The sequence below is a fragment of the Mytilus californianus genome, unplaced genomic scaffold, assembly GCF_021869535.1.
Source record: "Mytilus californianus isolate M0D057914Y unplaced genomic scaffold, xbMytCali1.0.p SCAF_1, whole genome shotgun sequence".
Lineage (NCBI taxonomy): Eukaryota > Metazoa > Mollusca > Bivalvia > Mytilida > Mytilidae > Mytilus > Mytilus californianus.
Window position 1 is genome coordinate 52,153,286 of NW_026262581.1, and position 24,630 is coordinate 52,177,915.

The window sequence follows — 24,630 nt, forward strand, 5'->3', positions numbered from 1 at the left end:
GACTTTGAAATGGAGAACAGCAATAAAAGCGCTGTTCCTTTGCCTTTTGTGTTTTTGCTGTGCATGTACTGATTTTGTGCCATGGATGGATACCCCATATATGCATTCTTTTCTATTAATAAAAACATGAGTATGACCAACCAAATTTCAACAAGACAAGACGAGTGTTCACAAGAAGGTTATGTTCCTTCATGATTTATTTAATAGAATACAAATCTGAAATGTCAAACGATTTACCGAACACAAAAACTACAAATAAAGACCATTGTGTTTAATTTTACAGTTTATTTTTTTTTCAACGTGGTAATGGATTGCGCAGAGTAAGGAAATCAATGTTGTGTCAAGCTGTAATGTAGTTCAAATCTTGAATTTTCCTTGAAAAAGTCATCCTGCAATATCTTTTGGAAATCCTAGTTGAGCAGTAAAATGCATTTTTGATACTCCGCTCTTCAAAAAACAACTCGCAGACCATCCTTTTGTATCTTTAAAAAAACTATTTCTGTCATATAACTGTCCACGAAAGCAAAGCGACTTTCAGAAGGAACATAGCTTTCCCAAAACTTAAGAAATCCTAGTAGTCGATTGATTTCGTCAAAAACAGACGCAGTAATCTTACAATAATGGACACAGAACCCGCAACAGATAAAAGATATGTATGTGTACAAACACGAAAACATTAATGACAAAATTGAAATCGAGCAAATATAAGAAAAGTGAGTATGATCAGAAGTCCATTACTAGGGCTCTAGTAATGGACTTCTGGTATGATATAATAAAAGGTTAGTTAAGTTTTTATAAAGTTATCAAAAATTCTAAGAAAAAAAAATCGAACGAACGCATAATATTGAATGAAATAGCCTTCAGTGCAAGAAAAACTGTCCAAATAAAGTTGATCAACAAGGAGAGGTTTATAAAATTATGCCGTTTAATATCCTTGGTCAGTTCGGCCTTAATGAAAATACCAGAGACGTCCAAATTTTTAACCACAATGATGAACCTGGCTGCAATTATAGGATAACGTGAGCCAAACATATATAAATTATGTCGCGTGTTTCATAATAAGATGTGACTGAAGTACTTGATAATAATCAAAAATACGAAAAGGAAACATAATTCTTTTTTAAATTTTGGTTCAATTATATGTTTCTGAGTTTAGTGTGACGTCCATTTTTGCTGAACTAGTATACATTTTTTGTTTAGGTGCCAGCGAAGAAAGCCTCCGGATGCGGGATTTTCTCGCGGTGTTGAAGCCCCATTGGTGACCTTTGGCTGTAAAATGGTAAATTCAATTAATTTTTATACTTTAACGAACATGTATAAAAATTATTGAAAATTGATAAATATTATACAAGCTATCTACTTTAAAAAAGACATTTATGATTTTCAGTATGCAAATTTCAGCTATATGACGTACAATTTTCACGTGGTATTTGACACTACTTCATCTCACTGGACAACTTTTGCTAAAGCAAGTTAAGATCACATTTTTAGCGCTTTTGCGCTTCATGCAAAATATGATGGTCATTTGCTTTCCTTTCGAATCAAATTGAAAGAAAAAACAGCATTCAGTTATACAATATTTTTGTTCACTAGGGGAGCAGCAACTGTTTGCCCTCTTCCAAAGTATCTGGGTTTGTTTCGGCTTTCTATGTTGTATATAAGTTAGTTTATGCTTTGTTTCTGTCCATTAAAATTTCTCATTTCTCATGAAAAAAATTCGTATTCGTATTTCAAAATATCAAGTTCAGTTGTTTTCCAAAGAGTTGAATTTGATAAGGTGGGCTAGACAAACGATACTAAACAACGAATTATCCTTAGTGACTCATCATATGATGTTACAAAGTTTCACACAATACAAAAGGGTCAATAAAATATTAAAAGTTGAGGAAAAAGTTATAATATTATTGCAAAAAACGAAAAATAACAAAAGACAAACAACAGTCTACAAAACACTAAACAAAAACTAAAGACGGAGCAACACAATCCCCACCAAAATCGAGGGTGATCTCAGATGCTCCGGAAGGGTACAACAATATCCTTTTCAACATGTGGCAACAGTCGTTTTGCTCATGAAAAGTACAAATCGGTGATGTCACTATCAAAGAAAAGAGGTCAAGATTGCGGCCAAGACGATTTGAACATATTCATGGTCATCTGTGACACATATTCAAAAGCAGTCAATCAAATCATGATGGCGTCCGTAAAAAATTCAAAGGAATGGCTAACTTTACCATCATGAACCCATGGGCTAGTTACACTCATGGGTTGCTTTTAGTCCACCAGCAGTTTCATCAACCAGTTATATCAAAGCAAAATTATAGAATACCAAATTCAATTTGCTAAACCATATTCATATGGACATTTCAAAACTAATCTCAGGTTGCTTAGCAGTCTGAAAGTTGAAGAGTAACGAATTGTAAATAATTAGGACAGAATAGGATGCCAAGACTCTCTAAGCAACACCTGTAAAACATTGACATATAATCCTTTTCTTAAAAATTGATTCATAAAATGAAGGGATATTCTATCATGCATAAAAGTTGATTTAATTGTCCCTCCAAAAACAATGAGCTTGGTGTCAATCTGAAATTCAAGATGGCCACCATAGGGATTGGAACATATTATTAGTTGAGAAATAAGAATTATACAAATCCTCTGTATTGGAGACATTAGAATCATTCATAAAGTTTGTTATTTTAGTGTCATTCTGAATTCAAAGATGGCCACCACCACAGAAGATTTTACCACACGTTCATGGTCCATGGAATGGCTGTAATCTATATTCAAGAAGTCTTAAAGAGTTCATCTGCATGTCAATACACATATTGTTTCTGAAATTTTTTTATTTAGACATACACAATTGATTCAGGAATGAAACAGTGATGACTTGTAATTGATTCAATGGAGCTATTTTCATTTGCCAACTGATTAGCATTAGGTCTTTTAAAAACTGTAAGTAGCTCGAAGTCATCCTTCATAATTTCTCCTGTATTTATATATCTTTGGCTTTTCACTTTTTTTTCTTGGTCAAGTTTGGGAAAACAACATAATGTTTTATTGTATAGAAATAATTATTGGTTGGTGCTTTCAAACCAGTTTAAAAGCCAGAAGCCTGTAATTCAGTGGTTGTCTTTGTTGCTGTGTAACATATTTGTTTTTCATTCATTATTTTGTACATAAATTAGGCTGTTAGTTTTCTCGTTTGGAATTGTTTAACATTTGTCATTTCGGGGCCCTTTATAGTTGACTATGTGGTATTGGCTTTGCTCATTGTTGAAGGCCGTACAGTGACCCATAGTTGTTAACTTCTGTGTCATTTGGTCTCTTGTGGAAAGTTGACTCATTGGCAATCATACCACATCTTCTAATTTTTATATTCAGAGCTGGACCATATGATATGTGTTTGCTGCTTATATACCAGGTACTCCTTACAACGTTTCTACTCACAATTACTGTAAATTCAGAAATTATTGCGAGGTTTTTATTAATGCGAACAATGCGACTGGGTCAGTATCGCAATAATAAGAACTCGCATTATAATATCTGATGCATATATATGTATGCAGATTTTTCTGAAATGGCAATAATTAATCTCGCATTGGTGTCCATTCTTAAAAAATCGCAATAATAAATGCACGCAATAATTTCTGAATTTACAGTATCATTTATCATGTATGGTAACTTAGCAACATATTTTATCCTTGAAACTTAACCAGACTACTTGAGGGTAAATGAGTTCAAGGTAGACTGACAATTACTAACTAACATGGACTCCTCTAAAACAAACTCAATACAAATTTTGGTTTCCCAAGTTGAAAGTTTGGATATAAATATATATAAATATTTGTAGTTGGTACTGCCCTCATAACTGCAATTAAAGTAATAAACAAGGTTTGTGTTGTCCTAAATTATTGTGAAGGCAAGATAATGATACAGATTGATCGATTGTTGGTATTTAAAGCCACTTTCAGCACTCTTGTTTATATTTGTTGGTGGAGGAAGCCAGAGTGCCCAGTGAGAATCACCGACTTTCAGCAGTAAAATAGGCAATCCTAGGCAATTAAGATCAGAGTCCATCCCACCAACACAAGCAGGGTACAAAATCACAACTTCATTGTTGACAGGCTAGCGATGAATGACAATGAACTACCTTTTGTAGTTTTTCTTATGTTGTACTGTTACACCACTGTCCCAGGTTAGGGGGAGGGTTTGGTGCCTGTAAATATGTTTAACCTCGCCACATTCTTTATGGGCCTGTCCTAAGTCAGGAGCCTGCAGTTCAGTGGTAGTCATTGGTTCTTGTCTGTCAAATTTGTATATCGTAAATTGTTTTGTTATAAATTAAGCTGTTAGTTTTCTCAATTGAATTGTTTCATATTTTTCATATCAGGGCCTTTTATAGCTGACTATACAGTATGGTTTTTTTCTCATTGTTAAAGGCTTTATGGTTGCCTATAATTGCTTACATCCACTTCATTTGAACTTCGGTGGATAGTTGTCTCATTGGAAATCATACCACATCTCCTTATTTTTATACTTAGATTCATCGTCAACAGATGTCCCGACAATGATTCAGAGAGTTTTGTGTTTACCTTCTCTTTTGTGATAACAAGATAAATATAAAAGCTGACTAGAACAGCTCTAGATAATATCCATCTAGTTTGATAACAAATATACTTTCAAACCTAATTACTTTCCAGATATAAATGAGCAACAGCTTTAAACGAAACCTAAAAGTCATCATATTCATATTAGAATTGAAACTAACCATGCAATCAGGATACAATTATCAACTAGTAAATAAATATAGTAGGGTAATTATAAATTTATAGCATCAAGAAAGTTTGACTCTTACAGTAGACAATTTAAGGATGTTTGCTCCTCTTGTTTTTGAATTTTTGCCAGATATTCAGAATTCTCTGATTTTATCTATGTAGTGCCATTAAATTTTGCCTGCTAACCCCTACTTTTCTTTTCATTATTTTATTACATAGTTTAAAAAGCCATATTTGAAAATCTTATAAAATCCTTGTTATTTTTTTCGTAGTTTTAGAAAGAAAAAAGGTGCCAATGCTAAATGTATGAAAAATCTAGAGAGAATCATTTCCCGCCAAATTTTCAATGGCTTTTATCTCAAAAACAAGCACGCGGACCCTTCATTTTTTTCTGCTATTTCAGTTCATATATTTAGATACTTTCTATTTATAAGTCTTTTCAAACAGAGTAGCAAACATCCTTAAGACCTTTTAATATTAGAAAGTATACCATAAAAATAAAAGTAATGTGGCATTCTTTTAAGTGAAATGCGAAATAATGGCACAAAAGTGTACTAGACTTCACTCATACAGAGATTATATTGTTCATATTATATAATTACATGCTTATAAAAGCCTGTAGTTCTCAGCTGCCATCTCCATGCTTTACATTTTTTAGCAATTTAAAAGTCAATATCATATAGCAATTTTATCTTATTGATAAATACTGATATCCCCTTTAATTCATAAAAGACCTAATACATGTGTTTTTGTTCAATTTTAAATAAATGGAGAATGTGTCCATGGGACACAGATGATGCCCCCGCTTGTATATCATATAAAGTTATAAAGGGACATAACTGAAGAACGATAAAAGTGACACCACCAAAATTCAAACTTGATCTGTGTATTGTGGTAATAAACATTGTGTATAAGTTTCATAACATTTGGTAGAGGCAAACTAAAGTAAGAGAACGGAAACGAAAAAAATACAGCAATTTTTTCCATTTGTAAAGGGGCACAAGTCTAGAATGGTTAAAGTGACCCCACCAAAATTCAAACTTGATCTGTGTTTTGTGGTAATAAGCATTGTGTGTATAAGTTTCACAACATCTGGTTGAGGTAAACTAAAGTTAGAGAACGGAAACCAACTTTGGGACGTATGGACGTACGTATGGACGTGTGTACGGATGTACAGACGGACAAGGGTAAAACTTAAATGCCCCCTACGCTACGGTGGGGGCATAAAAATTGATACAGACATGAATTTTAGGGCTGTTTTTCTGCACACATTTTTTACCTACCTTACATTCCTGTTCCCAAATCTCCTTCCCACTTTTTCCCAGATCCTTCTTTTTTGTACCTCCTTTATCCCACATCCCCACTTTTTTAACCTATATCCCACATCCCCACTTTTTTAACCTCCTATATCCCACATCCCCACTTTCCCCCCTATATCCCACATCCCATAAGCGTGTCACCCCCTCTAAGATGGTATATAGCTATATAAAGGATTTATAATCTAATATATGTCCTTGCTATAATATATCAAAATAATTCACATTCATCTATTGCACTAACAGGGTTTTTCAACATGGAACTCAGGCATGTTAAAAAAAGACCTGACATGGATGGTAAATCATTCTGTATTTTCCTAGAAAAGTTTTATAATTCCCATTTCTTTTTTACAGGACGATATTGCAATCTACAATCCCTTATATATCTTATGGAATGCCTTTTCTGTACATACAACTTACAAATATTTAAAATTAGAATGTTGCTTTCACAATGGATCAAATACACATCAACAGTCATTACAGTATTAAAGAGTGTAATAATTCACTAAAAAGTATAGATTAGAAATTTATTGTTGATATCAAAATACACTTCTCCTTCGGAGACAATTTCTACACAAATTGTAAAAAGATATACAATCATCATTAATGCATTGAAATCAATACCACTCCTTAGTGTTTGACATCCACCTCTTGTTTGAAAAGACCTCAAAGTAAAAGAATCTTCAAAGATTTTTTTTTTTCATTTCAGCTACTCAGTACTGTATGTATATGACATCTATGGAAAGTATTACAAAATGGCATCTTTTTTTGAACAGAAAAACAAAAGTAAGTGATGACACTGAGGGTCTTATCTAATAAATTTATAAGAACAGAGCTTTTGAAACCCTGTCCAGTGTTAGACCTGTTCTTTTCTGATTTAAAATATAACCTATGGGAAAAAAAAGGAACGCCTATATATTCCATAAATCTTTTAGTGACTCATAAGTTACATGAAAACAGCACGCCTAGTAGACACTGTAAAGTAGATTAAGAATTACATTTGTGACCTTGACCTGTAATCTTAACTCATGAGTCATGACTATAAAAGTTACATCATCATCCATCAACATATTCACCAACCGTGCAAGGGCTGTATAGCCAGTCAAGGTCGTTAAAAACCTCCATATATATCAACATATCCAAACATTGTGTCGGTATTTAAAATCTTCTATATTTAGACTCAGGGCTAACTACATAAACTTAGACTGTGACCATGATGTTTGTTTTTTTTTGTTCGACATTAAAACCGTAATTATTTACTTTGACCTTGGAGGTACATAGGTAAACTTATCAATCTTTACAACTTGTGTTATGCAATAATGGGCTGGGCATTAATTAATTTTGTAAGCTATTGGATAGGAAGAGGTATAAAAAGTAAACATAAATGGAGTTGATGGAACATTATTATTTTAACATACTGTGTATTTATTTATATTTGTGGATACCAATTTTCGTGAATTGAGGAAAACTTGTATTTTCGTGGATAATTCATTTGTGGATCTGCCATAGTCTATTTACAAGCCTTTAGAAATGTGTACTTCTTTCTACATTTAAATTTGTGGTTTACCTATGTCCAACAAAAATTGGTATCCCATGAATAATAATGATCAACAGTATTCATAATGAAATGTGCTCCTGACTTACAAAAATATTGCCAATTTGCTCCCGAATGACAAAAATATGGCAATAACAAAATATCTGAGAGTTTTTAAATAACAAAGTCATATAATGAAATTGAGATGATTTGAAAAATAGCACTAAATTATGAAATACACAAATGGCACAAGAAATGTATGAAAATGCTGATATACAATGAATTCTAAGCTAAAAAAAGTGTAAAATTGTCAGTGTACAAGATAGTATTTTTTTGTTGCAAATTGTACATACAACATATAAGTATTATGCCTATTTTTGTTTTTTTTAAATCAGTCAATGCTTTTAATTACACAACCCAAAATCAAATCCCTCAAAAGATCCAAACTGCACCAGTAGTAAATGTCTTTTCTGTTAAATCAATTTGACCAGTCTTTCATCAACTTTCTAAGCTGCCTCAATCCTGCTACTGGAGAATGCTGTAAAATACAAAAGAATTTAACTGAAAAATATCAGCAGGTATGGTTATTGATTAGTTGACTATTTAGAAAGACCTAAAAGTTTTTTTTTGGTTCTCTTATGTGTGAAAAGGTTATTTTTCATGAAACAACAAATAACAAAATATCGTTTCCCAACTTTCATATGTATCAAAGTTTGTATATTTTTCCATTTTGACAGGGTAAACCTGTCAGAAGCAGGAAACAAAGACAGATGACATTTTCAAGCATTTTGAAGTACAATCTGCTTCATTTGTTTATCTTTGGAATTTTACACAATTTTTACAAAAATGTGGAAATACATTTAATGTATACTATAGTTGATTACATGCCGATCAAAGGACAAATAATAAGGTACATGTCAACGAGTACTAGAGTATCACTTGGTAGTACAGAGTATTGATTGATTGAATATCTAAATGATACTTGACTAATCAGTTTTCTATTAGGATATTATCCCCTTCTGTTCTTATTTTTTTAATCTCTGATTAATCACAGTTAAAATACCTCAAAAATCGTTCGTTTGGAAATACTTAAATAAGTCTTTGACAGTAAAATTGTAAAATGTCAACTTTGTGAAGTTGAACTGACATTTGTAGGTGAACTAAAATCATATTGCACTATATCAGAGAAAGACTGTTAGTAACAAAGTTTTTAACATTTATCTTAGTACTACACCGAAACCTTTTCATTTTTTATGCTTCCCATTTTAAGTATATTTTTAAAGATTTCATTATTCATTATCATATGATTATGCAGCTAAATAATCAATCACCATTGTTACATGTAACTTACTTGCTTGAAATGTTCCGACATGGAATCTTCCTGAGGCACATCAAAGAAGGATGGACATATTACTTGCAAGACATGTTCCCATGGATAGCTTGTTTTTCCTCCTTCACTTTGGGACACTTCTGAAATCTTCTGTGGAGAGTAACTTATTTGTTCTGGTAATTTGTTTATCCAAGGACACCAATACCTGTGTTCTTCCAAAGGGTTGAAATGATCCTTTTTCACCTGAAAAAAAATTATAGCTTCTAGAATTCTAAACAAATGCTAAATCAAAAATAAATGACGTTCTAACACATAAAAACTTTTTATTTGCATTCTCAATACATCTCTAAATAATCATTACTGTTCATTATTGCTTACTTGACTATCAATGACTATGAAATTTTCTTTTGTTTTTTGTTTGTTTGTTTTCTTTTTTTTTTGGGGGGGGGGGGGGGGGGAGTGAAACATGGGAAAAAATAAGGGCATAGGTTACAGAAAAGATCAGTTGTTGATTCTTCCTTAAAAATTTACACAAAGCCAACTTTGATATATATGTTATATTGAAATATGCAATAAAAATATACCTTCATGACTTACTTGTCGTGATATTTTAGTTCTAATTTTGTGTGTTGTCTGTTTGAGGTAATAGTTCTATACTTAGCCGTAAAAATAGCAAAACATTCAAATTAAAATTAATTTTCGATAGTTTTATTAGGTGGGGGGATGCTTACATCATGTACATGACGATGGGGCATTAACATTAACTATTTAAAAAAAATAGGTTTTCTGCTTTTAGCCAAAAATCAAACTTATGGAAACTCTTTTGAAATCAAGAGATTTTTCATAGTTGCAAGAAAAATGTAAGTTTTTCTTTGTGACTTTCTTTAAATTCATGCAACTAATTCGATAACATCAGTGTTTTCCAGGAAATTTGGATGCTTAATATCATTCATTATGAGCAATCATATGCCATCAAGGATCTTGAAAATTATAAATAAAAAAATTCAGCAACAAGACAATTAATCATTAGATGACAATAATTGATCACGTTGATAAAAATTAACTCTTCAATTAATTAAAGACTGAACAAGAATGTGTCCATAGTACCATGTAGTACACGGATGCCCCACTCGCACTATCATTTTCTATGTACAGTGGACCGTGAAATTGGGGTCAAAACTCTAATTTGGCATTAAAATTAGAAAGATCATATCATAGGGAACATGTGTATTAAGTTTCAAGTTGATTAGACTTCAACTTCATCAAAAACTACCTTGACCAAAAACTTTTACCTGAAGCGGGACAGACGGACGAACGCACAAACCGAAAAACATAATGCCCCTAGGTGGGGCATAAAAATCCTGCAATTTTTCCATTGGTGATAACAGTTGTCTTGTATTGCTCTAAATATTTTAAAAATAATACCAAAGATTTTTAGATACATAATTCTACGGTTCATTCATAGATGAAAATAATTTATAACCATTCAACCTACTATTTTCAATTTCTTCCTTCTAGGCTGGCTTTCTGTGTCCTGTACTGGACATTGACCATCATTCTGGGCAGATAGATTGTTTCTTAAACTAATTGAGTCTTGATTTGTTTGACCTGTCGATTTCAGCGTTAGTGCATCGTCAACTGAATAAGAGTCCTTGCATTTTTCATTATCCCCATCAAGTTTTTCACAACTTAATGTTTCTACACTTTCTGCCTTTGCAGGACTTCCTAAGTCTGTTTTCACCGGGCTTTCCTTATTTTCACTATTGCACTTAACATTTGTATCACCAAGACTTGATTCATATGTATCCATCTCATTAACATGATTAAGATCTTTAACAACACAGCTTGGCTGCGAAAAAATATACTGATTGTCGTCAAATAATAATGGCTGTAATTCAGAACTGGCTGAAGGGTCCAAAAAGTTTGGCTGTGAAAAATTAAATCCACTCTCCAGTGATTGCTGGTCACCCTGATGACTAACAATTGGTTGATCATCAGCTGAATTTCCATTTGTTCCAGTAGCTACTTCTTCATCTGATGAAGATTTACTGTCTGTTTTACTAGATATTTCATCAACTTTAATTCCATTAGTCTTTGTTGAATTTGTTGCTTCCACATCAGACTCTTCACTTGAAACTGAATCATCTATATAACTGTCTTCAGCATTTTTACATGCATAATTCCATAAACCTACTTTTCGTCTACAAAAATGACAAACTATAAGTCCTGTCTTTGGATCACTGAAATAAAGAAAATAAAGTTAACTTGCATAAAATTAGATAATTGTTTTAAAGAGGGTTTCTGATTGAAAAAAGGCCGGAGTCTTTTCTGTCCTAAAAATTGTCAAGTAAACTTCCCTTGAAAAGAGAAATTTTTAGGACAGGAAACATATACTTTAAAAAATAATAAAAATTATGCTTAAAAAAAATTTCTGGACTACAAAGTCGAAATAGTAATATTTATATAATATTCAAAACAGTACTTTGCACACAGTTCATGTATTTACACACCAAAGTAAAAAAAATTGTTTACTTCCTGCCTAAACACTGAATATATGACTTCATTACTAAAAGTTTTTATTGACATGAAACAATAATAAACAAGAGGCTCTCAAGAGCCTGAATTGCTCACCTGTATTTCAGAGGAGAAGATTTTTAAATGTTAGCAAACTTGATGAACAAATTGTGTAAAATTGTCTTTAAAGGGCAATAACTCCTTAAGGGGTCAATTGACAATTATGGTCATATTAACTTTTTTGTAGATCTTACTTTGCTGAACATTATTGCTGCTTACAGTTTATATATATCTATAATAATATTCAAAATAATAACAAATAAACTGCTTCGCCGAGTGCAGCTAGATACGCCTGCAGAGGTCCAACCCTGAACAGTTGGGGCAAAAATGGACACAATATTCAAGCTTGATTCAGGTCTGAATTTGGATTGTAATTAAATATTTGACATATTATAGGTTTCTGAATAAATGTAGTCAAAGAACTTGAAATTAGTTATATGAATTGAATTTATATTCAATTAAAGATTTCTTGCTGTTGTGCAATAGTCCCCAATACTTAGTAAATCTGTTGTCAGACTATAAACAAATAAAGTTCAATTAATTCTCAATGTCATATTAGAAATTTATGGAAATAAAAAGGGGGCTTACATCAATAGATATAAACAATTCACCAAAGTTTCATGAGAATTGATGACAGCATTTTTGAGTTATTGTCCGAAAACTGGAAAATCACCCCTTTTTTTTAATGAATAAAACCCCATAACTCAGAAATGTAAAATGTAAAATTTATAAAATTCTAAAGGGAGCTTACATCAATACATACAAACAATTCACCGAAGTTTCATACGAATTGCTGAAAGAATTTTCTAGTTTTTGTCCGAAAACTGGAAAATCCCCCCTTTTTTTATGAATAAAACCCTGTAACTCAGAAACGTAAAATCTAAAATTTATAAAAATCAAAAGGGAGCTCATGTCAATAGATATAAACAATTCACCACAATTTCTTGCAAGTTGGTGAAAGCATTCTTGACTTATTGTCCGAAAACTGGAAAATCCCCCTTTTTTTAATGAATAAAACCCCATAACTCGGAAACGTAAAATCTAAATTTTATAAAAAACGAAAGGGAGCTCACGTCAATAGATATAAACAATTCACCAAAGTTTTATGCAAATTGGTTAAAGCATTTTTGAGTTAATGTCCGACATGTTGACGACGGACAGACAGACGGACGGACGGACAGAGGTATACCATAATACGTCCCGTAAAAGGGCGTATAAAAACAGCAAAATTTTGTTAAAACTACCAATTCGGTGGCAGCAACCCAACAATGGGTTGTTCCATTCTTCTGAAAATTTCACAGCCGATAGATCTTGACCAATTAAACAATTTCACCCCTGTCACATTTGCTCTAAAAGATTTAGTTTTTGAGATATAAGCCAATAAACTGCTTCGCTGAGCGCAGATGGAAACGCCCACAGAGGTCCAACCCTGAACAAAATGGGGCAAAAATGGACACAATATTCAAGCTTGATACAGGTCTGAATTTGGATTGTATTAAATATTTGACATATTATAGGTTTCTGAATAATTTTAGTCAAAGAACTTGAAATTGGTTATATGAATTGAGTTTATATTCAATTAAAGATTTCTTGCTGTTGTGCAATACACTGTGCTGTTGCGCAATACTTAGTAAATCTGATGTCAGACTATAAACAATTAAAGTTCAATTAATTCTCAGTCATATTAGAAATTTATGAAAATGTAAAGGGAGCTTACATCAATAGATATAAACAATTCACCAAAGTTTCATGAGAACTGCTGACAGCATTTTTGAGTTATTGTCCGAAAACTGGAAAATCCCCCCTTTTTTAATGAATAAAACCCCATAACTCAGAAATGTAAAATGTAAAATTTATTAAATTCTAAACGGAGCTTACATCAATAGATACAAACAATTCACCAAAGTTTCATAAGAACTGCTGAAAGCATTTTTGATTTTTTGTCAGAAAACTGGAAAATCCCCCTTTTTTTATGAATAAAACCCTGTAACTCGGAAACGTAAAATCTAAAATAAATAAAAATCAAAAGGGAGCTCATGTCAATAGATATAGACAATTCACCACAATTTCTTGCAAGTTGGTGAAAGCATTCTTGAGTTATTGTCTGAAAACTGGAAAATCCCCCTTTTTTTAATGAATAAAACCCCATAACTCAGAAACGTAAAATCTAAAATTTATAAAAAACGAAAGGGAGCTTACGTCAATAGATATAAACAATTCACCAAAGTTTTATGCAAATTGGTTAAAGTATTTTTGAGTTAATGTCCGACATGTTGACGACAGACGGACAGATGGACAACGGTATACCATAATACGTCCCGTAAACAGGCGTATAAAAACTGCATTTGACCCTTATGTTCTATTTTTAGCCATGGCGGCCATGTTTGTCGATGGATACAAACTTTGGATACAATTTATAAACAAGATACCCTAAGGAACATTTAGTTAAAGTTTGAAGGTAATTGGCCCAGTAGTTTCAGAGGAGAAGATTTTTAAATGTTAGCAAAATTGTGTAAAATTGTCTTTAAAGGGCAATAACTCCTTAAGGGGTCAATTGACAATTATGGTCATATTAACTTTTTTGTAGATCTTACTTTGCTGAACATTATTGCTGCTTACAGTTTATATATATCTATAATAATTCAAAATAATAACAAAAAACTGCAAAATTTTGTTAAAACTACCAATTCGGTGGCAGCAACCCATCAATGGGTTGTTCGATTCGTCTGAAAATTTCAGAGCTGATAGATCTTGACCAATTGAACAATTTTACCTCATGTCAGATTTGCTCTAAAAGCTTTAGTTTTTGAGATATAAGCCAAAAACTGCATTTGACCCCTATGTTCTATTTTTAGCCATGGCGGCCATGTTTGTCGATGGATCAAAACTTCGGATACAATTTATAAACTAGATACCCTAAGGAACATTTAGTTAAAGTTTGAAGGTATTTGGCCCAGTAGTTTCAGAGGAGAAGATTTTTGAAATAGTTTACGACGACAGACCAAGACGATAGCGACGGACGCCAAGTGATGGCATAAGCTCACATGGGGCCCTTTGGGCCCCGGTGAGCTAATGATGAAAGATTAACTAAAATTCAAAGTGTCAAAACAAGCGAATGATTAAATTAATATCATGCAAATGTTTTTAAAATCATTTGCATTAAGGAATTGATGAAAATATTACTATTGACGCCTACCTGAATTGAATTGTGTATGTTGACCTAATTTTGTACCTTTTGGTCACCAGGTAAATTGTCTATATGACACTCTATGGAAAATTGAAAAGAATAAGTAACTTTAATATTTAATCCTATCTTTCAAAAATAATAAATCAATCATTAGAATAGATCCACAAGTCCAGGCAACTGTTTTTCATCTTTAAATTATTTGTATAATTCGTCTAGAGAGCTTGTTATGAGACTAGTGACTTACCTAACTTTCCATCCAGTAATGGCCATACTAAATGTTCCTAGATCAATATTGTCTAAATTATGGTTTTCTAAATGTTTCTCTGCAGTACACTTCATCTCTTCCAAATGATTTGCTGATAAACCCTGCAGGAGAAAATAATGAAGTTATTAGTTCACACTGTTGATTCAATATTATTTGTGGGGTTCTAATTTTCATGGATTTGTGGGTAAAGGTTAACCACAGATATAAGTGTTCCACAGAATACAGAATTTCTAAGGGCTTGAATGCAGAAATTGTTAAAACCATGTAAGCCACAAAAAGTTTCTTTAAATTATTATATATGAACCCACAGTTCATTATAGGGTCTTGGAAAAGTTTTTTCTTCTTTTATATCATTATGATAATAGACTTTGTATTTAACTTATTTCTCAATTACCTTTGTAACATTCACAAATTTGCTACTTTCTATCATTTTATTTCTACAATTCTATAAATACCTATCTTCTTGTTTTATTTTTTCAAAATTTTGCTCAGTAATACCTTGGAAACAGTTAAAGAATTATTTATCTTTTGCCAATAATGACTTTTGGATTAACTGGTTACATTTAGCAATGTTAGAATTGCACCTGGGATTACACAAGATTTAAGGACAAGATTACAGAATGGTAAAACAGTAAATGAATAATCCTTTTAAGGGAAAAAAGGGACAAGATTGGAACCTTTTAACACTTTTTTGGGGGTGAACAAGAAAACAGTGTTCTTATGTTAGAAAATAACAAACCTTTTCTTCAAACGATTTCAGTGAGATTTCAGGAAGACGACCTTGAACTTTTTGTAGACTATCTATGTATTCTTTTATACAGCACACAAGTTTTTTTCTGTCTTTGATTGGAATATAAGAATATCTTTCTACAAATAAAAAAAAAAGTTTATTATTACTGACACACAAACTCTTAAAATCTGTAAATTCCTATTTGTTGAACTGAGATTAGACATGATTCAAAAAATGGATTCTTCCACCAAATTCTAAAACTGAGGAATATCACAACTGATAATAAGTATATATATACATGAAAAATATGCTCCCACCAGCCTCTTATTTTTACCACCACAAAACAACCATCTGTTTGTTTTGGTATATTTTCAAATTGATTAGTTGGCAACATTGTAATGCTATATATACTAATTATACAGTTGATGAATAACTGGTGTTTCCTGAAGTCAAGAACATACATACTTGTGCAATATGTGAGTAAAATGATTGCTTATAATGAGGAACAGTAAATGGGCTTTGTCACAGATTTTGGTAAAATTTTGCATACAACTTGGGCTCGTTGAATTATATCTGAAAATTGAAAAAAAACTAGATATCATTGAGATGGGAGCTATCTCTGTGGGCCCCGCTGTGAATAATGTGTGGTAAAAATTTGTATCTTTATCATTGGACATGGGGTTGTCAAATGAAGTTTTTGACCTTGACCTTTGACCTAGGAAGTTGTACATAAATTATGACACATCCTCTGGTGTTGGTTTATATACATATCAAGTATAAACTTTGAAATCATAACGGTTCTCAAGATATAGAGCGGACACGATCTTTACCATAGGACATGGGGTTGTCAACTAAAACCAAAGTTTTTGACCTTGATCTTTGACCTAGGAAGTTGTACATACATTATGACACCCCCTCTGGTGTTGGTTAATATACATATCAAGTATAAACTTTGAAATCATAACGGTTCGCTAGATATAGAGCAGACACGATCTTTACCATAGAACATGGGGTTGTCAACTAAAACCAAAGTTTTTGACCTTGACCTTTGACCTAGGAAGTTGTACATACATTATGACACCCCCTCTGGTGTTGGTTAATATACATATCAAGTATAAACTTTGAAATCATAACGGTTCGCTAGATATAGAGCAGACACGATCTTTACCATAGAACATGGGGTTGTCAACTAAAACCAAAGTTTTTGACCTTGACCTTTGACCTAGGAAGTTGAACATACATTATGACACACCCTCTGGTGTTGATTAATATACAAGTCAAGTATAAACTTTGAAATCATAACAGTTCTCTAGATATAGAGCGGACACGATTTGTTACGGACGGATGGATGGATGGACGGACAGACGGACAGACAGACTGATCACTATAGGGCGGCCGCCATTCAGCGGGGCCCTAATAATACCTTTATCTCTATTATTTTCTGAAATATTACTGATTGAATTCTTTCAAAATAGATGAACATTTGTATAGGAAGTATATGAAATCAACGAAAAATGTTCATAAATTTACTTAAAATCATCAAATTTCCAATTTTTACAACAGAGATTTTTCTTAAACAAGAGTGCACACGCTGAAATGTCTCGCCTTCTTTACTAATCATTGATATTATGTTGATAGTCATAAATATAAAGCTTTATTACAACTGTCACATAAACTTAACATTAACCAAGTAAACTAAACATTGACCAATGAACCATGAAAATGAGGTCAAGGTCAGATGAACCATGCTAGGCAGGCATGTACAGCTAACAATTCTTCCATACAACAAATATAGTTGACCTATTGCTTATAGTTTAAGAAAAACAGACGAAAACACAAAAACTTAACACTGAGCAATGAACCTTGAAAATGAGGTCAAGGTCAAATAAAACCTGCGTGACTGACATATAGATCATAAAATATTTCCATACACCAAATATAGTTGAACTATTGCATATAGTATTAGAAAAAAAGACCAAAACTCAAAAACATAACTTTGACCACTGAACCATGAAAATGAGGTCAAGGTCAGATGACACCTGCCAGCTAGACATGTACACCTTACAATCATTCCATACACCAAATATAGTAGACCTATTGCATGCAGTATTAGAAAAAAAGACCAAAACTCAAAAACTTAACTTTGACCACTGAACCATGAAAATGAGGTCAAGGTCAGATGACACCTGCCAGGTAGACATGTACACCTTACAATCATTCCATACACCAAATATAGTAGACCTATTACATACAGTATAAGAAAAACAGACCAAAACACAAAAACTTAACTATAACCACTGAACCATGAAAATGAGGTCAAGGTCAGATGGCACCTGCCAGTTGGACATGTACACCTTACAGTCCTTCCATACACCGAATATACTAGACCTATTGCTTATAGTATCTGAGATATGGACTTGACCACGAAAACTTAACCTTGTTCACTGATCCATGAAATGAGGTTGAGGTCAAGTGAAAACTGTCTGACGGGCATGAGGACCTTGCAAGGTACGCACATACCAAATATAGTTATCCTATTACTTATAATAAGAGAGAATTTAACATTACAAAAAATCTTAACTTTTTTTTCAAGTAGTCACTGAACCATGAAAATGAGGTCAAGGACATTGGACATGTGACTGACGGAAACTTCGTAACATGAGGCATCCATATACAAAGTATGAAGCATCCAGACCTTCCACCTTCTAAAATATAAAGCTTTTAAGAAGTTAGATAACGCCGCGGCCGCCGCCGCCGGATCACTATCCCTATGTCGAGCTTTCTGCGACAAAAGTCGCAGGCTCGACAAAAACTATATGTTGTTGATACATAAATTTCCGTTTTAATGATGTAAAATAATCATTTGGTCATCGAATTCGTTTTTTGTGTATTAACCAATCCGTTACTTGTAGTTAGTGAAAAACGTCAAAAATCAACGTTTTACGGTCTACCGATGACGTTACGATTATTTCAATGTTTTTGGTAAGTTTTCACTTAGTACACCACTTTGAATGATTTTTACCGTAAAAATGAAGTTGGTAACCCTATTATTATTTTACATCATTAAAACGGAATTTTTTGTACAAACAACATAGTTTTTTAAGAAAAATCTATGAACTTAAAATTTGAAATTTGATGATTTAAAGACAAATTTAAGAACTTTTTCGCTGATTTTTTGTGCTTTCTATACAAATGGGCGCCTATTTTGAATGAATTCAGTCAGAAATATTTCAGAAAAAAAAGAGATAAAGGCATTATTTTTTCAATTTTCAGATACAGTTCAACGAGCCAAAGGTGTATGCAAAATTTTAAGAAAATCTGTGACATAGCCCATTTACTGAAACTTGGACCTTTAATGTAAGATTTTCAATATGGCTAATGTTTTTATTTCTCAACATATAAATACCTGGACTTGGATAAGCTGGCCAAAAGCAAGACTTCAGATGTGCATTTCTGAGATTATCTTTTAGCTTCATGCAGCTTTCATGATCTGGAAAAAAGGTTTTGTTACATTATTAAACAATGAATATGAGGGCAATGGAAAAGATGCTTGAATCTGCATTACTTGTACATATGAATCCAGACGTATTCAGAATGTATGTGTTTTTTTATTTAAAACAATCTCTTATTGGTAGATTGGTAGCCTGTGGTCCTTCAATGTGGTGACACAATTAACTGTCAAAGTAGTGATTTCAAAATATACCTGTAGAGTGACCTGTAACTGCTTAAATCCATGTTATTTAGTCTCTTTGGGATAGTTGTCTCATTGGCAATCATAACACATATCCTTATTTTACACTGGAGTACTATTTTTTTCAGCTATTCTTTCCAGCATTTTCCATGTACGACATCTCTAATCAAAATTTTAGAAATTGTTGAAAATTATGCAATATTCATATGTTCTAATATTTTGAAGTTTATAGTAAGCATGCAATTATTTCAAGAGTTCCATATATAATTCATTACTAAACGGTAAGTTTTCTTAGGTATACTTTTAAAGAATAACTACTAAAAATATTGGCTTATACTGTACTTATTTTTTGCAAAGAAATCTATGGAAAATGCTTGGTATTAAATTATATCATAGAATATATTAAATGTGCACTAACATTTGGTTACTCTCAGTAGGAAACATTACCCTCAATGATTGCCATAAAATACAAAGGAGGGGAATTCATCATTTCTTTCAATTTTATATTAGTTTAACAGATAAATGAAAATCATGATATAATCTAGAAACTGTACAGAAATGTCCATTGTAAACTCACTTTGAAATTTACCAAATTGACCTGAAATGACAATTTTACACAGTTCTTGGTAACATCAATAATGAGCCAAGGTCTTTACCAAAGATTTTTTACCCACTACTCTGTATGACATCTTGTTGTAGCAAAATGTAATTTTTGGACATGGCTGATGTCTAAATATTTATTACAAGCTCTCAATATAAGGATACATTAACAGTTTTTTCTGGTTTTGTATTTAAAGAAAGAAGTGTGTAGCCCTAAAGCAAATAGGTCAGGCAAAAATTTGCAAATGAAAATACTGATATCTGACAAACTTTATATGTCTTACAGTCTGTGCCAAACTCTTTTGGTTTCTATCTTGACATTCGATCAGACATTGTTGTAGATTTTGTCTGACCGAACAGATTTTTGTCTGTCCGAAAAAAAATCAATCAATTCAGCTTGTTGTGTTGTTTATGTTTTTAAATGTACTGTGTTGTTTTATGATGATATTCATGGTAAAAATTGCATTTCAGGAAAGCAGTTGATAAATTTATTAAATAAAAATATTTGTTTCAAAGTAATATTCATATTAATAAAACATGACATTAAGACAACCCGTTTATAAAAATTAAATTAAATGTATGTAAAGAATGTATTTATACAAGTTTTGCAGTTTTGCTTTTTCCCCCAGAAAATATTCATTATTTTAATAAATTTAAGTGGCACTCCAAACTCAGCTATTTATCAAATTGAAATCCTTAACTGGCTATAAATAACTAGATACAGTGTAAACAGTACTGGGATTTCCCTTATTTTCCCGCCAAAAAGCACATAGCTGTCAAAAAAGTAAACACACAATTGTTGCATGTGATCATAGTTTGTTTGTAACATTCCTGCTTTTATTGATTTAATTTGGATATAGATATTCAATTTAAGGTACAGTAACAGTCAAGCATTTCCATTTATTGGATAGTTTGCATGCAATTTTTTTAATAATTTTCAACTGGAACAAACTTGGCCATCCGACCTTGTTCACCCATGAGAGATAATGTAAATAACTGCAGTCTCCCATTTAAGTAAATATTTCCTATTTCGATCGTCTTTTTCATAAACTGTTTAGTTTACAAATTCTGGAGTTATTTAATTTGATCACTTTGGCCTTAGGAACGTAACTGTTAAGAAATCTTCCATTTTAGATCATTTTAACTTTTATAATGTATTTCTAATAATCGAAATCTCGTCACCGATGTAACTTATTATTTGGACCAAACAACATCATGGTCATGGGATGAGAACTCTTGAAAAACGTGACTTGATAACTTGACAAATCAAAAACATGCATAGCGAACTCTTGCAAGCGTGACTTGATATTTAGACCAATCAACGCAACGGGATCTCAACCAAATCAATTATCAAATAAGTTATTTATAGTAACAGAACTGAGACAGTGAAAACAACGGACATACGGACCGGAATTGACATATGATTTGACGGACCTGCGTCTTTTTCATCGGTCATGACCGTCAGACCGACGACGTTTGGCACAAACTGATCTTATGAGAACATTTAAAGGATGGTACATGTACATGTATTTCATAGATATATCTCTCTTTGATTTTTTAATTAAAAGTGGACTTGTCATACCTTTAACTTATATATAATACAACTGAAAATATGATTATGAATTACATATAAGACTGTTAGCTCTTTTTGGTAGCTGACCACACAGAACTGCTTTACACCCAACACATTGCAACATGTCTGTTTCTTTATTCTTCCATCCATATCTTGAACAAATCAGCGGAGATAAGTCTAATGGCTTGGCAAACCATGACATCATCTGACATTAGTTAAGAGAAATATCATGTAAATAAGTCCATTTTAATAATAAAATGCTTCGCTGAGCGCAGCCTCATACGACCGCAGAGGTCGAACCCTGAACAGTGGGGGCAAATTTGGACACAATATTTAAGCTTGATACTGTCTGAATTTGGATTGTAATCAAATTTTTGACATAATATAGGTTTCTGACACAAAATATATGTGGTCAAAGATCTTATAAATCCATTGCGCAATACTGTGCAATTGAACATTTCTTCTTGAAACTTTTCAAAAATTCGAAATTTTAAAAATTTTGAAAAAAAAATATGAATCCCTTTAAAAAAATTGGAAAACCCCCCCCCCCCCCCCCCCCTCTTGGAACAATAACCCCAAAACTCAATCCCAGCCTTTCCTTTGTAGCATGGAACCTTGTAGTACAATTTCAGAGAGATCCATACACTTACACACAAGTTATTGTCTGGAAACTAGTAAAATGCTTGTTTTTGGCCCTTAATTCCTAAACTGTTGGCCCCATAACCCCTAAAATGAATCCCAACCTTCTACTTGTGGTATTAAACATTGTGGTTCAATTTCAGAGCAATCGAAATACTTATACACAAGTTATTATCCTGAAACTAGAAAAATGCTTGTTTTGGGCCCCTTTTTCCTAAACGGTAGGGACCATCATCCCCAAAATCAATCCCAACCTTCCTTTTGTGGTATTGAACCTTCTTAAAAAATTTCATAAAGATCCATTCACTTAAACTAAAGTTATTGTCAGGGAAACCAATGTGTCTTTGGACGATGACACAGACGACGTTGACATCATACCATTATACGATCCCAAAAATTCGTATAAAAATAGAAACCTGCATGTTGAATAACTTTAATGTGTTCATTGAAAGCCTGTTGCAAGGGATAATTTCATCCCTATCCAAGACACTTTGTAAGCAATACTATTTTGATACGGACTGAATGTTGTTTGCATCAACACTCTCATGGGCCTCAAAATAAGGAACACATTTATAATTTGTACACAAACAATCTCTATACCATGATATTAAGATTGCAATTTTAAAGGAATTGACTGAACTTTACATCATTTGTGCTGTTCCAAAAGTTAAATCTGTAATGTCTTAAGACGTTAAATTAAGGCTTATAAAGGAGAGAAGCCACACTACAAGTTGGTAGAAGAAAAAATATATTGCTTCGTGCCCATCTAATCAAGACTTTTCCAAATAAATTTTACTGTTTGTTTTTATGTTGTGCTGTTACAAAACTGTCCCAGATTAGGGGAGGGTTGAGCACTAACAAAGATATTTAACACCTCCACATTATATATGAGCTTATCCCAAGTCAGAATTCTGTAATTCACTTTATTCAGAGGTTGTTTTTGGTTCCTATGTATCATATTTGTTTTTCATTTATTGTTGACATAATTCACTTATCTCAGGCAGTAGGTTTTTTCATATGAATTATTTCACATTTTGTCAAGTGGGGACATTTTACAGCTGACTAATCAGTATGAGTTTTGCCCATTTATGAAGGCTGTACGGTATCATGTAGTTGCCTTAATCTGCTTCATTTGGACTCTGTTGGATAGTTGTCTTATTGGCAATCATACCACTCAGTGATCTCCTCAGGCCATTTCAGCGTTGCGGCACCGTGACGCTATAATTATTTTGAGGATGCTATTTTTTCTTGTCTCTATACAGCAAAACGATGCCCTTTTTTTTGAACTTTCATCTAATTACCGCTTGTGATCATAAAAATTATATCACCTTTAACTGGTAATCCCTTCAAGTCGGACAATAGAGGCAATTAAGAGTGATTAAATAGGTGTTAATTGCCCTTTGGGTGATAACTGTTTGGATACGAATACCCCAAGCTGACACTTATGACTTGACTAGTAACACATGGTCCAATCGCAAATTTTGACGAGAAAATGTAATCAGAAAATCATAAACAATTCAATGTTTGCATCATGGCATAACCGTCTTCTAAGAGAAGAAATCAAAGCATCGTTGATGTTGTGATCCAGCCATATTCATAGCTAGTCTGATATTCTTTCTGACCATACTTTTTTCTAAATTTTTTTCTCTTTTCATTTCCAATCTTACTGTAAAATTTCTATGTTATTGTCCAAAAGTAGGGAATTTCGCAATATTGAAGCAAATATAAATATATATACTGATCTTTCAATTTTAGACTCTGTCAGATATTACTTTTGACAAGAATGGAAAGGAAAATCGTCAAACATGTAATATATTTTTTAAATGCCATTAATAATGACAGGTTTAATAATTTCCAGAAAGAGGCCTTATAAATGCAGTTTCTCAACAACAAAAATTAATAACTATTTTTTATCTAAATTGGTGTTCATTCTTCATTAAGAAAAAATACAATTCCTGTATTCAAATCTGAATGTACAAATACCTAATGCTGAGATATTTCCAATTACTGTTAAATAGCAATATAATGGGATATAAATGTAAAACAAACAAATTTTATTGCAGAAAATGCTCAGGTAAGAGTTATGCCATTTTGTTTAATATTTCAACCAAATTTCTGATAATTGTAACTTATTAATTAGAACTTGATTATTGACTTATGTCAGATGATAATGGCACTGATTTTACAAGTAAAATCAAATTTGCTTGCATTTTTTATACATATTTTTTTCATTTTAAGTATTTTCTTTTAAAAAAAAACACATCAGATTAATCATTCAGCTAGCTAGCAAAATTAACAGAATATTTTAATGCAGTGTAGATCAAAATAAATAATACATTTGTAGGTTTACTATTGAGGTCAAGAATGTGTGTATTCAGTTAGGTGTGTAGTAAATTGTGTTTATTTAATTATGTAA

General features: G+C 32.4%; 1 protein-coding gene across 1 annotated transcript in view; it reads right to left on the reverse strand.

Annotated features, from left to right (window-relative positions):
• Positions 1–6,604: 6,604 nt before the first annotated feature.
• The window catches only part of LOC127721218 (zinc finger C3HC-type protein 1-like), a 36,028-nt gene continuing 18,002 nt past the window's right edge, over positions 6,605–24,630 (reverse strand). The window contains exons 3-9 of the mRNA XM_052227902.1: positions 21,630–21,780; positions 19,118–19,201; positions 15,721–15,848; positions 14,961–15,082; positions 10,451–11,195; positions 8,977–9,198; positions 6,605–8,163 (exon numbers count right to left, since the gene is read on the reverse strand). Of these exons, the coding sequence (XP_052083862.1) occupies positions 8,104–8,163; positions 8,977–9,198; positions 10,451–11,195; positions 14,961–15,082; positions 15,721–15,848; positions 19,118–19,201; positions 21,630–21,780 (1,512 nt within the window). The 3' untranslated portion in view covers positions 6,605–8,103. The remainder of the gene's footprint in view (positions 8,164–8,976; positions 9,199–10,450; positions 11,196–14,960; positions 15,083–15,720; positions 15,849–19,117; positions 19,202–21,629; positions 21,781–24,630) is intronic.